The following is a 15,202-nucleotide window of genomic DNA, read 5'->3' as shown; positions in this document are numbered from 1 at the left end:
CGTTCGAAAACCAAATGAACAATTGAAATGTTTTCGGATCTTAAGCGCCTACATTTTTCATGGAGTGCAACGTCACACTAGGCACAAATGAACCATCTGAGCAAAAACAATGCGAACCCCCTCTTGGAAACATCTTTCAAACAGGGAGGTCTGTTTGGTGACGGCAGATATATTAATGCGAAACCCATAGGTTGAAAGAGGGGAGTTATCCGAGAGACAGCACGACTCCCTTCCCCCTGGCTGGCTAGTAGGAGACCGGGACGGTACTGGGAAGGTTAGTGTGGTGGGCAGCTCCTCCCAGATCATGACCACAGTGGGTGGAGTGTGCCGGAGGTGGGTCTTAGCATAGGGATGCATCTTGCCCGAGTGAGGGCGGATGAATCTGGTTTAACCTTTGGCCACATATTTATTACTTTAAAGATTTTAGCTGTGAAGGGCAGACTCTGAATTCACCCCAAACAGCCGCAGCATGAACACCTCGGACCTGGCGTAGCTCCGCATGTCCGCAGCTGGACGGGCGATCGCGGTTCTCACCAGTGGGGGAAGACGCTCAAGGTAAGCAATGAGATGAGAGCTATGTCAGCATACATTGTATATATTTGGGATTAGGCATCCAGATTTCACACAATGAAAATCAATGCACCTTGTCCCTTCCATCCTCCTCAGAGCATCCACCGTTCACAAAGAAGCTGTTATCAGTAGGAAACGCTAAATTTGGAGACATGAAACGAAATAACTGGGACAGCTGTTCAATCCATGAGCTGGGGGAGGGCAGCTAGAGTTGGATGAGGGAGGTCAGGGATGCGTCGCTTGTCTGCTGCCCATCAACTAACATGGAACAGATGCGAACTGTAATTTAGGGGGAAGTCCTTTCTGTTTCATTCCAGCTGTTCTGGCATTACTTTGCAGAACAAGCGGCGGGCATCTTTGAATTTCTTGAACCTTTTGTGACATTGTATACGTGAAGTCTAGCGCACTCATTGCCTCTGGGATACTCAGTTTCCCGCCGTAGGGTTTTAGATGTAAAAAATAAAACTCCGGATCATTCCGATAGCTGTGCTTTTTATTCCCTGCAGTTTGAATGAAGCACTAGATAACTAGAATGCGTTGTAAAATTAAACCAATGACTGGTATTCGTATGACATGGCTAAGGTAGTCAGGGGCACGTTTTCCGGTCCTGTTATTTTAACAACCCAATACATTTTGGGAGTTGTCCTTGTTCATCTTGTTGCGGGGATTCTGCTGATGCACTGAACTATGCAGTCTGCCGCTTGTTACCTACTAACGGCCTCCTATCATTCACTGGGATGTTCTTAAGTATCCTGTCTCCTCGGTTTGTCAATAGTTCATAAGGTTTGCTTTTGTTTTATTCATCATTATTTAGCATTTTGGAAAGACGTAATCCCCTGGCAGTGTATCGTTTGGTTATGTTTATTCCCTATAGCTTTGGTGGCTATCACTTTCCCATTGCCTTACACACTGTTACTTTGTCTTCAAAAACAACCATGCAGTTTTAAATTAAAATGTATATATTTTGTCCTGTTAGGGGACATTAGAACTCTTTTTGCTTCAACCCACAATGAGGTGCATTAAACATGACCCCAAGATGCAAACAACCATTTTGTCATAAATATTCTGCATCTGCCCCTACAGAAACTTATGGAAACTTTGAGCGTCAGGGTGAATCGATTCACAAATGTATTCTGTCACTAAGATGTGTGACCAGAATGAAAACTGGGGCCATCAGCAAATGAAGCAGCACCAAAAGCTACAGGGGAAAGGTTTGCAGCAACTTCTGATCATTTTTCACACACCCGATAAGGTTCTATAACCTTTGTCAGAAGTGCTTTTGTGATGCCGGAGACACCGAGAGGGGCAGAAAAAGGTTTGGAGCTTTAATAAATACCCGGAACAAGGTTAGTTTGGTGGTTGGGTGATTTAAGATGCTGACCTTTGCTGTGTTTATTAGTGGGACAATGATGCATTATTAACACTCGCCAGTTGTACCTGAATTACTGCCATAAACATAATAGCCCTTTATAGCCATCAGGGGAGTGGGATGAGAGGCCTCTATTAACCACTGGACGTGATTAGCACATTAGGTGAACTTTAGTAAGGGAATCATCTTAATTGTTATATGATGTTACAAGTTACTGCCTCCACAAAACATGGCCTTAAAATTCATAGCGCAGATAATGCACTGCTGTCATTTGAAGTGTGCCTTTAAAGTTTAATTATGTGCAAATAAGCACACACACAACACAGGAAAAGTCAATCTGCCTGCGGAGAAAACCTGCGAACGAAACTGAAAACTCATATTTACATTTAAAAAAAGCAATAAGTCAATGTTCATGACATACATGTGTAAGCAGGCTAAAGGAACTAAAATGGCGTCTAACAATTCCAACGGGTGGTAAATGTGCTGCCTGGCATTCACTTCTTCTATACGGAGATCATAGGCTGCCCCCCCGATTGGCTCTAGCTGGGCATTGTTGACTCTTGGGATGTAGAGAACAGCATAATCTACTTCAAAAAGGTGCATTCTGGCAAAGCAGAGATTTCTCCATTAGCCCCAGTAACTAAACACGCCGCAGAAAGTCCATTATCAACAATATTGTGTGCGCTACAGAAAGTCATTAACATAAAATAAATCATTAGCTTTGATATTAGCTTTCCTCTATCTGGAGGTTTTAGTGATTAATAGTCATGGCTGTATCTGTCAGAAGATAAAATAATAATTTTCTTGTTGAAAAGATTAGCTTGTCTTTGTAATGTGATTATTTTAGGTGGCCATGCTCTTGGTGTTGACACCGTGCATTAGGAACATGTGAGGTACAAAGATTTCAGAGCCTGTAATTCCAGTTTTATGAACTGTGTGAAGATAAAGGGGATGGTGGGAGTGCCTGTCCTTCAGAGAGAAAAGCGACTTCTTTTCAAACACCTCCCCTCTTGATTGCTATGTCAGAGCTATTTACCGCACAAGTTCCTATTTTATGCAATGTTCCACACAATAAAAAAAAAAATCCTACATCCCGCCACAACTCTCCCTATTTTTGTGTTGCGTTTCATCACTTTGTTCATTTTCAGTTGTAAGTGTGTGCTTTTTACAATTTTTCCACAGTAAAATGATACTTGCTCCAAAGTAATTCAATGTCAAACGAGGAATCCCCATGATGTAAAAGACAAATCTCTTGATTGAGGCTCTCTGGCATTGAAAGTATACCTAAACCTCTCCATATATTCTACTGTCTACTCCTTCCACCCTTCAGTCTGCTCTGAGGAGAGGGTACACAACCTCATCTCTGATGTTACCTCACTTTTGCTGCAGTAACTAGCTTTTTTGCATCACTTGGAGGAAACACCACCTGAATGAAAATATATTGGGTCTCACAATATTGAAAACGATGTTAAGTACATGCTGGGTAAAAGCGGGATTACACTGGCATGATTGAAGTGGAGGAGAACATACAATTAAAACAAACTCCCAAAACGTTGCAGCTAAAACACCCTATTCATCGACAGAAATGTGCCAAATGCTCTCTAAAGTCCTATTAATTCCCCTTTTGGTAGTCTGATTAGGCACAGAAATTACAAATACTGAGGGATGCAGGAAGCAACATGTGTAATGCAATACGGTCAAACGATAAAAAGCGTACAAAGTTAGAGAGAATCAATGCGGATTATACTGGAGTTTGACAACATATTCTAGAAGATTTGCAGACTGGAAATTCTCTCAGTCGATAACATGTGCATCGCTGTGTTGTAGTTCAATACCACAAACTAATCACTGCGCTGTGAAGCTGCAAGGCCATGACAGAAATAACTTTATAAAACAAGTCATTTTTAGTCCCCTTTAGCACTTAAAATGCAATAGGTCTCGACTTTCATTAAGTTAAAGCCATTTGCTTTGCTATACAATACCATTAGCAAAGCAAATGGCTTTAACTTAATCAAAGGCGAGACCTATTGCATTTTCAAAGCTTGTTCAAAGAGCCTCTAATCGCAAGCGAAAACACGCCATGCTCGCGTTGTGCAGAAACGCCGCGACCCGTACACATGTAGCTTTGGAATCCGTATAGACTCCAAAAGGCCCTCGCAGTTTAAGTTGCAGTTTTTTAGGTCTCACGCTGCTAACGCCAGGCGAGACCTAAAAAACTCTTTCAACTGACAAGGAAATTGTATCTGCGTTTAAGGCACGGAACGGACAATGACGCACAGAGTTAGCACTAATATGAGGCTTAATCGTCGCTTCTGGGGCAGAACAAAGCCAAAGGAGAGACGCACAGCACCACCTAGCGGAACACAGGTGTAAAGCTGTTTGAAGCTTCCAGATCCAGCATGGACCAGGAGGATTTTGCCCAGGGGAGGCATCTGCAATTAGATTTTTCAGAAAAGGGAATTCAAGATAACGTAGCTAATTTGGCTATCACAAAGTGCAGCAACAGATTATAAAACGTTTAAGTACCTGCTTGCCTCTTGTTTGCATCTTTGTTTTCATTTCTTAATTGATCAGCTTCTGGTCTTGACAGCCTGTGTGCTTCAACTGAAAGAGATTATGAAGTTAACATTTTAGACACCAAGCTTTATTATGTGATAGTACACTAACTTTCTTCTCAGTGAGTTGCCAACTTTTAAGGTGAAATTTATATTCAGCATAGCACATTTTAGTTTGACCATCATAGAACAATACAGCACACAGGTTTCAAATGAAGCTAAATGGGATCAGAAATGCCCCTCCCTACCATAGGCCTAACTATTTTCTACCTCAGCCTCTGGGGAGTAGGAATGAGAGAGGGGGCAGAGGTAGATAGAATGTACAGCAAATGACCTGTGAAGGCACTGTGCCCAGTTCAAGCTAGCAAGGACAGAAAAAAAAAACATTGAATAACCAAATATCATCACTTTGCAGAAAAGTGGGTGTTGGACCTAAAGTCCTAGGGTAGCTTGGCTCAAGTGGAAAGGCCTCCTTCCAGAGTAACATGTCGTGCTTGCATCCCACTCACCTCAGCACTCCAGCGTACCACCACTAAAAACGACACTACACCAGAGAATTTAGAAAAATTAGAAAAGCTTTATCTTTCCTTCTATCGTGTTTTTCTTTTCCTTCAAATGAAACCAATCAGGTTTTATCTACATCACGTTCGGCTCAAAACATTTCATCGTGACTAGATTGCATAAATATGTTAAACCTGGTATGAAATCAAGCGCACCATCTGGTGGTCAAACACAGCACAGCAAATTCCATAGCGCTTTAAATAGAGTTATTAAACATAGCGCTGCTCATAGCGATTTCATAGCACCTTAAATAGAGTTATTAAACATAGCGCTGCACATAGCGATTTCATAGCACCTTAAATACGAGTTTAGACTTAGTGCCGCACATAGCGCTGCATCTGGCAGAACATTCGCACTTCAATTATGGAATCAATACCATGTCAGATGTGGCCCTCCAGCATAACGTAGTGATCCAGGAATCAATAGCGTTTTAACACATGGCAAGTCTTTGAGGCACCTGCTGGACCCTTCTCCCCGTGGGGCACCTCGTGAAGGGGGACCGTGGTCCAGTTCAGTCACGCTCTGGGGTCGAAGGGGGCCTCACGTTGGATCTCCCCGGGGGAGGGGCGTGCTCCGTGCCTCGTGGGCCTCCCGCCCTCCTCCCCGGAGATTACCTGTGTCTTCGGCCTTTTTCAGGCCCTTGCGCCGGTCTCTAAGGCTTCGGGCCCGGGCCCACAGATGTCGGCTGGGAGACCCGCGTTGCAGGGACTCCGGCAGATCTCCCTGTCAGCTCCGCATCGGGGAGGGATCCGGCAGAGGTGCGCCCGCAGCGGGGAGGGATCCGGCAGAGGTGCGCCCGCAGCAGCCAATGGCAGTGCGGCCTGCGGGGGCGCGGCTCACAGATTGAATCCTGCAGCGGCGGGGGCGGCGTCGCGCAGTCCGCCCCCGTCACGTGACGGTGGATCACGGCTTCAGGCCTACGCGGCTTTCTTTGAACTCCGGCGGCCCTCTCCTCACAGAGAGCCGCGTCGATGAGGCTGCGACGGCAGCGGCGGGGCCCCGGACCTCCCCGCGGGCCCAAGGATGGCAGGAACAGGCGACACGGGCCAGGGCCACGGCAGTAAGTTACCCTCTGGGGCAGCCCCGACGGGGGGGGTTGCACAGTTTAAGGGGTGGCGATGTTCTCAGCGCCTAGCGCTCCCTTCTTCCTCACACAAATTAAGGGGTGGCGATGTTCTCAGCGCCTAGCGCTCCCTTCTTCCTCACACAGCTTAAGGGGTGGCGATGTTCTCAGCGCCTAGGGCTCCCTTCTTCCTCACAGCGATGCCCTGGCTCAGGGCAGGTGGGTTGGGAGGTGGCAGTCCACACACCAGAGGCAGATCAAGATAGGGGGGCCCAGGCCCAGTCAGGGAAGTGGAAGATAAGGTCGTAGGTGTTAACTCCTTACCCCGGTTCTCTTCAGGGGTCCTGGCTGGGCGGGGAGCACAGAAAGGTTAACGTGATCCCAGGGTCAGAGGCTGACGGCAGGGCTAGGTCACGAGGTAGGGGGCAGTGTCAACCGAGGGGGGAAGAAAGCAGGCCCTAAGAACAGTCCGTTTCCCCCTCCAGCGCACCTACCTCCCCACTCAGGTGCCTTACTCCGGACTACCTCACTTCACACAAAATGGCCGACGCACCTCACCTCTATATATAGCCTGGGCCCTGACTGTCCAGAGTGGCCCAGAAGGTTCTGGAACTCCTCATGTCAGCCTATGGCCCAGTCTCTGAGGTGATAGTTTAGGCCACCATTTTGTAGAGGAGCTCTCACACTCCCTCCTTTTTAGGGAAGCAGCTTGCGCCACACCATCAATTAGTGATAATGGGGCACCCAGAGCCTCTAAGTCACCACCCAAAAAAAAGTGGACAGAAAAATTAGAGAGTAAAGGAAGAAAAATGAGGAGGGGACAGCCAAAGGGCTGTCAGGTCGAACAGTGGGATTCTGTTGCAATAACACCCCTCCCCCCACACACTTTTTGCCTGATTTCTAATGCACTTTGAGGGTGCCCTGCGTCCCTGCCAACCAGGTTCCCAGGGCATGTGTTTTTTCCTAACCTGTACCATTGTTTCTACAATTGGCACAACTCTGGCCTACATGCAAGTCCCTTGTAAGGGGTACCTATGGTACCAAGGGTCTGCAAATCAGCGAAAGGCCTCAGAGGACCGCAGCATGTATTAGGTCACCCTCCGTGACCTCACACTACAAACATGCACCACTGCCAGTGCAGCTTGCATGTTTTGCTGCAGCTAACAATGAAGAGTCAACATGGCACCCATCCCTGGGTGCCAAGCCTGCCCAGCACTGCAGGAGGTCTAGATAAGTCACCCTTAGGGCAGGGTGCACTATAACTCATAAGAGGTCCTATCTGCATGAGCAGTCCCTATAATATCTAAGGCCATTCTTAGATATTATAGGTGCCCAGTAAAGCCATCCTGAGTATATGGTCTAGAAAGTGGTAATTACGAGTTTCCTAGCACCAAAAAGGCCTCACTGGACCCTGGGATGTTTGGTATCAAACATATCAGAATAATAAACCTGCTCTGATTCAAGTGTCAAATTAATTATTCCCTGCACTCAGGGGTCCCTTATAGAGGGGGGGGGCACCTGACCAAATCCAACCTCTAGTGGGTCTGACTTGTAAATACCAGCCTGCCACCACGAGACAAGTTTCTGGATCCCTGGGGTGGGTGCCTTTGCTCCCTGGGCCTAGAAATAAAGCCTCTGGGCAGAGGTGTTCACACCTCCCCCAAGTCAGTGAGGGCCATCTGTGACGGGGGAGCTTCAAAGGCATGGCCACCTTTGCAACGCAACCCCTATCCTCTTGACATCAGGAGCAGGCCCCCTTCCGGTCCAATCTCCTTTTTGGCAGGAAGAATCTGACCAGCCAGAATTAGTGCCAACCTCTGCAAACCCCACCCCTCACATGGGAGACACGAGGTAAAGCCTACTCTTCAGTGCCAGCCATCTTTGAGACGGCAGGCACCCTCCAATCATGGTTAGGGATTGTACCCATTCCCCACGTGGGGTGAGCACACTAAGAGGGTAGTCACCCCAAAGACAGTAGCCCATTGGCTATTACCTCAAGACCCCTAAATACAGTATTTATGGGGTAGCCCTGAACCCCGACTTCAGATCTTGACGACCTAAGAAGATTGGGAACCCAAAGACGTCCAAGGAGTGAACACTCCAGAGCCAACTGGCTTGGCACCAGCCCTACCGGCCTGCCTGCAGCTCCGAAGAAAACGGATCAGCAACCTCCAGATTTGGTGAGGGCTGATCCCCCCACTTCAATTAAGACTTGAGACTCCCAAGGACAGCGGCCCTGTCCACAGAAGATACAGCCCCTGCAGGACCAAGAACCTTGTTCCATGACTTACCTTTGCACCAGTCATCCACGACCCGTGTCCAGAGGGTCCATCCGTCCTGAAGTAGTTCCCCAGCGGTCTGACCTCCAAACCAACAAGGAGTGTTACTTCCCAGGTCCGGTGTCGACACTTGCAGCCTCTTTAAGACCCACCCCCCCTCACTAAGACCAGACTGGTGAGCAGATGACAAACATCGAAAGGAACCCCTGCAGTCTTGGACCCCGCATCCTGGTGAACCGCACTCTAGGGTCCAAACAACAAGGGACATCTCGACTTGCCTGTCCAGCTGTTGGTTCCTCCCGTAAGACTTCCTGGACCGAGCCTGCAGCCGAAAGCCAAAGACGCCAACCCCCATAGGATTGCATTGGGCTCCAGACACCGTCTAAGCACCCGGCCACTCCTGTGCTGCTAGTGGTGTAGTCTTGGTGCTAACTTCAGACCCCCTTTACCCTCACCTTAAACCTAGGAGCTTGTCTCGCAAAACAGAATGGCCTGCCCTTGAGCAGCCAACAAACATGGTGCCCCCTAGCCCCACTGGTTAAACATTGGCACCCTGCACCCGATGAACCTTGGGGAACCTTAGTTCTACTCCTCCAAAACTGAGTTCCCAAAACTATTTACCGACCTGCAAACTTAACACTTCGTTTTTCTCCATGGGATTGTCTGGTGGGTTTTTCACAGAAAAAACGTTCCTAGTGTTGAACCTGTTTTGTACGGCAACAAACTAACTTAGCGTCTTCAAAAGAGTTAACATGCCTACTGATGTACTGTGATGTCTAGACTGCATTAGTAGTTTTTCACCCCAAACTAGAATAGTAACTACAAAGTAATCTAAAGTAATTACAAGTATTCTAAAGTGCATACAACCCATTTTTCTACTGCAAAGCAACTTGTATGCTTCTACAAAACCAGTACACACAGCATCTTGCAAAATATTATTGTATTGAAAGTATCACTTACATACTACTGAGTAAATCTTAGTTCTAGTAATAACAGCTAAGTAAGAACCTTTTATACAAACAATTGGTCTGTTTTCAGTCTGAGTGTGTGACATAATTTCTTGCCTCACTGAGTACAACAAATGCTTAACATTACCCTCTGATAAGCCTGACTGCTCAACCACTATCACAAGAGACAGTAAGGTATTATCTACTTTAACCTCTGCTATACCACTGGGGATCCACTGAACTCTTTACACACTATACCTTACTTTGGTATAATATACACAGCCAGCTTCCTATACACATCTTAATCTTTCCACCTTAATCAATCTTTCATTGGACATCATTTCACTGCACATCCTAGTTAAATCCAGATCGCTACTAGATTCTGCCCAGTTCATATCCTACATAAACCAGTCTCCATAGTGGGGCAGGTTTTACTGGAGCTATGCAACTTTCATCTTTATTTTCCTGGAATGGAAGCTGGAATATGTTCGATTATTGCAAAGAAAAGTAAAATAAAGCCGACCTCATTGTTTTTAGCAAATATCTTCACATATCACAACTCTCTGCCTGCCAAAACAATCAATAAGAAACTCATTTCTTGAAAATCATGATTTTCTGGACTGCCATCAGTTAGGCTTTCATCTACTTCATAACAATTAAACTGCTTTAGTCTCAGCCCTTGATGATCACCAGTAATTGGTGAGCCTAGGAAACACTGCGGTGCTAGCCCTCCTTAACCTTTTGGCCAACTTTCATACATAACATCCTTCTTTCCGAGCTCTCAAATTAGTATCAAAGCCCAAGCCTTAGCTAAGTGTAGAAAGCTGGCTCTCTATATAGTGCAAAAAAACGAGGTACACTGTGTAGAGAGCCCAGGCAACCCTTATAGGCTTACAGAGCCACAAGTAATAATCCCAAATGCTGTTTTGTGGTAGTGTAAGCGAGCAGTTTAGGTTTATTAGTGGGTAGTGCTAAGCATTTGTTGTACTCAGAGGCAATAAATGACACGAATAAATCAGAGACCAATTAAAAAAAAAAAACAACAAAAAAAACATTTATATATATATATATTTCAATACCAAGAACTTTGTGATCGAGTTATCTATTTTTACAGGCAAGTAAAATGTTCACTGTAGGAAGCTGGCTCTGTACATGGTTATTACTGCTAAGTGGTTATACCGTGCACAGAGTCCAGGGGTGCCTCAAAAGTGTACAGGGCTCAATGTAAAAGCCAAAGGGCTCTGAGTTGGCCTAACGGCTAGGGTGCTCTATCTCGGACCTGGGGAACTGGGTTTGAGTCTCGGTAATTACGCTGAACATCCTGTGATTCTGGGCAAATCACTTAATTTCCCCATGCCTAACAATGAATGTGTGTCCTAATGTAACGTAACTGGTGCTATGTAAAGCGCTCTGATACCCGATTGGATTCAGGTCAAGTTTGACCTATATAAAACTCAGCAAAAAAAAAAAAAGAAAAAACATGCTTAGGCCTAACACAGAGGAGTGTAAGACATGTATTGCACAACAGCGATCAATAATGGACGCATGACTCAAGAAGGAGATCCAGACCAATTTTAGAAAATTATACCTTGTTTGTACTTTATTTTAAGACCAAGATCTTTGCAATAAGGGAAGTACGTTTTTAATTAAAAGGAAAATGCTACTTACCAGTATGCATCTGTTCATACATGTAGAGCTGTAGATCTGCATACTTTTGCATAGATCGCCATCTGGTGTTGGGCTTGGATTTTTGCAATTTGTTATCGTAGAAGTCTTTGTAGTCACGAGATAAAGGACTCCTCCTTTGGTTAGTAGTGTGCGTGGGCATCGACTCCATCCTTAGATTGTTTGGCCATGAAGGGTGATGATGGAGTTAGTTAGAAAATAGAAAAGATATCCATGTGTAATGTATCTAAGGAATATAGTACTGCAACACATAGGTGTCCGGGGAGGAGGGTGGGTGTTCGCGGATCAACAGCTCTGCATGCCAACAACAGATGCAAACTGGCAAGTAGCATTTTCCGTTCCAGGCATATGAGCTGTAGATCGCATACTTGGCATAGACTATACAGCAGTTATCTAGTTAGCAGTAGCTTACCTGTATGCGTTGCAGTGGTTTGGAAAAGTGTTCTTCGTACAGCCTGGCCCACACTTGCTTGTTGTTTTGCATGCACATCTACACAGTAGTGTTTAGTGAAAGTGTGAGGTGTAGACCATGTCGCGGCTTCGCAAATGTCATCCATGGGAATATTTCCTAAAAATGCCATGGATGCCCCTAGCTTGCGTGTGGAATGTGCTCTAGGGGGGGGAATAGATAAGGCACGCTTTGCTTTCTGGTAGCATATTTGAATGCATTTAACTATCCACCTGGCAATTCCAGATTTCGATATAGGATTGCCCTTATGTGGTGGTGAAAAAGCTACAAAAAGTGGTTTGGTTTTTCTGAAACTTTTTGTCCTTTCAATGTAGTACAGAATAACTCTTTTGACGTCAAGTGTGTGAAGTGCTCGTTCTGCTACGGAGTCTGGGTGAGGGAAAAAGACTGGGAGCTCAACAGACTGGTTAAGGTGAAAAGCTGAAATCACTTTAGGTAAGAATTTAGGGTTTGTCCTAAGAACCACTTTGTTGTGATATATTTGCAAAAATGGTTCTTGTATGGTTAGTGCCTGGAGTTTACCCACTCTAAGGGATTTGATGGCCATAAGGAAAGCTACTTTCCATGTGAAGAACGGTAACTCACTTATGTAAAGGTTCAAATAGGGGCCCCATGAGTCTTGTAAGGACAATGTTTAGATTCCTTACTGGAGAGGGTGAAATCTGGGAGGAATTATCCTTTTAAGGCCTTCCAAGAAAGCCTTGATGGGAGGCAACCTGAACAATGACAAGTGTTGTCTGTTCTGTAAGTAAGCTGCTATAGCAGCAAGATGTAATCGTATGGATGTGTATGCCAGATTGCATCTTTGTAGATGTAGGAGAAATCAAATAATGTTTTGAGTAGAAGCATCTAGAGGATTGACTATTAGTATTGCAGTAAATAACAAATCTTTTCCATTTAGCTTCATAGCATGCTCTAGTGGTAGGACATTTAGCTTCTTTAATGACGTTCATGCAGTCTGGTGGGAGATTGAGGTAACCAAACTCTAAGACTTCAGGAGCCAGATCGCTAGGTTCAGTTGCGCTGGTTCTGGACGTCTTAGCTCTCCATGGTTCTGTGTGAGAAGCTTTGGGGAAAGGTGCAACTTTTGGTGTGGGACTACTGAGAGTTCCAGCAGTGTTGTGAACCATGGCTGTCGGGCCCATGTTGGCGCAACTAGGATCATTGTGATAAGACGGTTTGAGTTAGCGCACCAGTAATGGAATGAGTGGGAGAGGCGGAAAAGCGTACGCAAATCTGCCTGACCAATTCATCCATATCGCATTACCTTTGGACAATGTGTATGGATAACTGGAGGCGAAATTTGGGCATTTTGTTTTTAAATTTGTGACAAATCGATCTATGTCTGGGTGTCCCACATTTGAAAAACTTGATGAAGAACTTGCAGATCAAGTTCCCACTCGTGAATCTGCTTTTATTGACGACTGAGCAGATTCGCAATTTGATTGTGAAACCCAGGTAGATGCTCTGCTAAGAAGTATATCTTTTAAGGAATAGCCCATCTACAAATGCTTTGTGCTAGGTGTGAAAGCAGCAGAGAGTGTGTTCCGCCCGGTTTCTGTATATAGTACATTGCTGTCATGTTGTCCGTTCGGGTGAGGACAGCTTTCCCTACGAGATGTTTTTGGAATGACTTTAGGGCGAGAAATATGACCAGTAACTTTAGGTGATTGATATGGAGGAGTTTTTGATGAGGTGTCCACAAACCCTGAATGGTATGGTTTAGGAGATGAGCTCCCCAGCCGGTGAGCGATGCTTCCGCTGTTAGCACTATTTGTGGAAGCGGGTCTAAGAACGGCCACCCTTTGGAAAGATTGTGTGTTCCACCATTGCAGAGAGCGATATGTGCGGCTGTCAACCAACACCAGATTTGTAAGTTGACCTGGAGCTTGGTTCCACTGTTGTGCTAGACATTCCTGTAATGGATGCATTAAGTCTTGCATAAGGGACAATTAAGATGCAAGAGGCCATCATCCCCATTAGCTGCATGAACACTCGAGCTGGTAGTGAGTGTTGTGGTTGAAATTAGGTTATGAGAGCTTGCATACTGGCTATTCTGGCTGGATTGGGTATGCAAGAGCTTGGGAAGTATCTATTGTTGCACCTAGATACTGTTAAGTGTGGGAAGGTTGGCGATGCGACTTGGTGAGGTTTATTGTGAAGCCTAAGTTGTGTAGCAGCTGGATTGTGTTGTGTGTCTTTTGTACACATGCTTTGTGTGGCTTGGCTTTTATGAGCCAGTCGTCTAGGTAAGGAAACACATGAATGTGTTGTCTTTTTAAGTGGGCTGCTACCACCGCGAGGCATTTTGTAAAGACTCTGGGTGCTGTTGCGACTCCGAATGGTAGGACTTTGAACTGGTAATGTTGTCCATCCACTACAAACTGTAGGTATTTTCTGTGAGCAGGGTGAATAGGAAATTCAAAGTAGGCGTCCTTGAGATCTAGAGTGGTGAGGAAATCGCCTTGTTGAAGCAGGGGGGGAGGGCCTGTTGTAGCATGACCATGTGGAAGTGGATGGATTGTATGTACCGGTTTAACAGCCTTAGGTCTAATATTGGCCTGAGAGTGCTGTCCTTTTTTGTAATCAGGAAGTAAAGGGAGTAAATTCCTGTGTTTTGGTGATGCATGGGTACCGGTTATATTGCATATTTTTGCAAGAGAGAGAGACAACCTCCTGCTTGAGAAGCGCAAGATGTTCTGTTAACATTGGACGTTGTTTGGGAGGTATGTTCTTGTCGGTGGTGATGGAGGATAGGTAGGTACCCAGGAGATGGGCACAGGGGGTCGCCGGGCGCCTTTTGGTGTCAAGAAATCTTACCCTCTGTTGATCGCGGTGTCCCTGGTTCTAAAGCTGCAGGTGTCGTCAGGAGCTGCGAGGTGGGTCCTTGGGTGCCAGATTTTGGGTCACAGTTGCCGGGGGGACGTCCTCGTGGTCTGTCCACTCCAGCACAGGCCAGGCTTGGCGGGTGCAGTGTGTGCTGGGTTCGCGGTTCCTGGCTTTTGCCAGGGGTCTGTTACTTGCTTTGAGCAGTGCCACTGCTCGTGGGAGTCCCAGATGCTCAGAGTCACAAGGTAGCCAGGTTCTCTGGGGTTTGTGAGGTTTCTGGCCACAGGAGATGTCGGGATTTAGCAGGAGCAGGTTCGAGGGTCGGAAAGCCGGTAGAGCTGGGGCCAAAGCAGTTGGTGTCTTCCTCTTGTTAGCAGCTGCACGGCAGGTCTTTCTTCTTGATCTTTGCTGTTTCGGAATCTGGATCTAAGGAACGAATATTCAGGGTGCCCCTAAATACTAAATTTAGGGGTGTTACAGGTAAGCAAAGGGCAGGGACCACTGGGTCCCTGCCCTGGGGTGGGTACACCCCCTATCCTGCCACTCTCCTGTGGGAGGGGGGGCGGGGGACAGTGGCCTAGTCCCGATTGGGCAGGGCTCCCCATCTTCAAGATGGTGAGAGCCCGGAGATGTGTTTCACCTCGCCTCCCCCACCTGAGGGGTGGGGTTGGCAGAGGCTGGCACACCCCCTGTCCTTCCTTGGGGGTTCCGGCCAGTCTTCCCACCAGAGTGGGGGTTTAGAACCGGTAAGGGCCAGTTGCTGAGTACAGCAAGTGGCCTGTAGAAGCTCACAAAGGCGGCATGCCTTTGAAGCTTCCCCTGCCCATCCTGGGGGAGGAGAACTAGCACCTCGCCCAGGATTTCCTTTGTTGCA

At 46.3% G+C, this 15,202-nt stretch overlaps 1 protein-coding gene across 3 annotated transcripts in view; it reads right to left on the bottom strand.

The window, feature by feature from the left end:
* LSM14A (LSM14A mRNA processing body assembly factor) overlaps positions 1–15,202 on the bottom strand; it is a 258,431-nt gene that overhangs the window by 134,203 nt on the left and 109,026 nt on the right. For all 3 annotated transcript variants that reach the window (XR_014972249.1, XM_085638768.1, XM_085638769.1), the window contains exon 6: positions 4,466–4,543. Coding sequence is in view for 2 of the 3 variants with exons in the window: in XM_085638768.1 (XP_085494894.1) it covers positions 4,466–4,543 (78 nt within the window). In the remaining variant the exon portion in view is untranslated. The remainder of the gene's footprint in view (positions 1–4,465; positions 4,544–15,202) is intronic.

The sequence above is a fragment of the Triturus cristatus genome, chromosome 12, assembly GCF_964204655.1.
Source record: "Triturus cristatus chromosome 12, aTriCri1.1, whole genome shotgun sequence".
NCBI lineage: Eukaryota > Metazoa > Chordata > Amphibia > Caudata > Salamandridae > Triturus > Triturus cristatus.
This window is presented reverse-complemented; position numbering and strand designations above follow the sequence as displayed.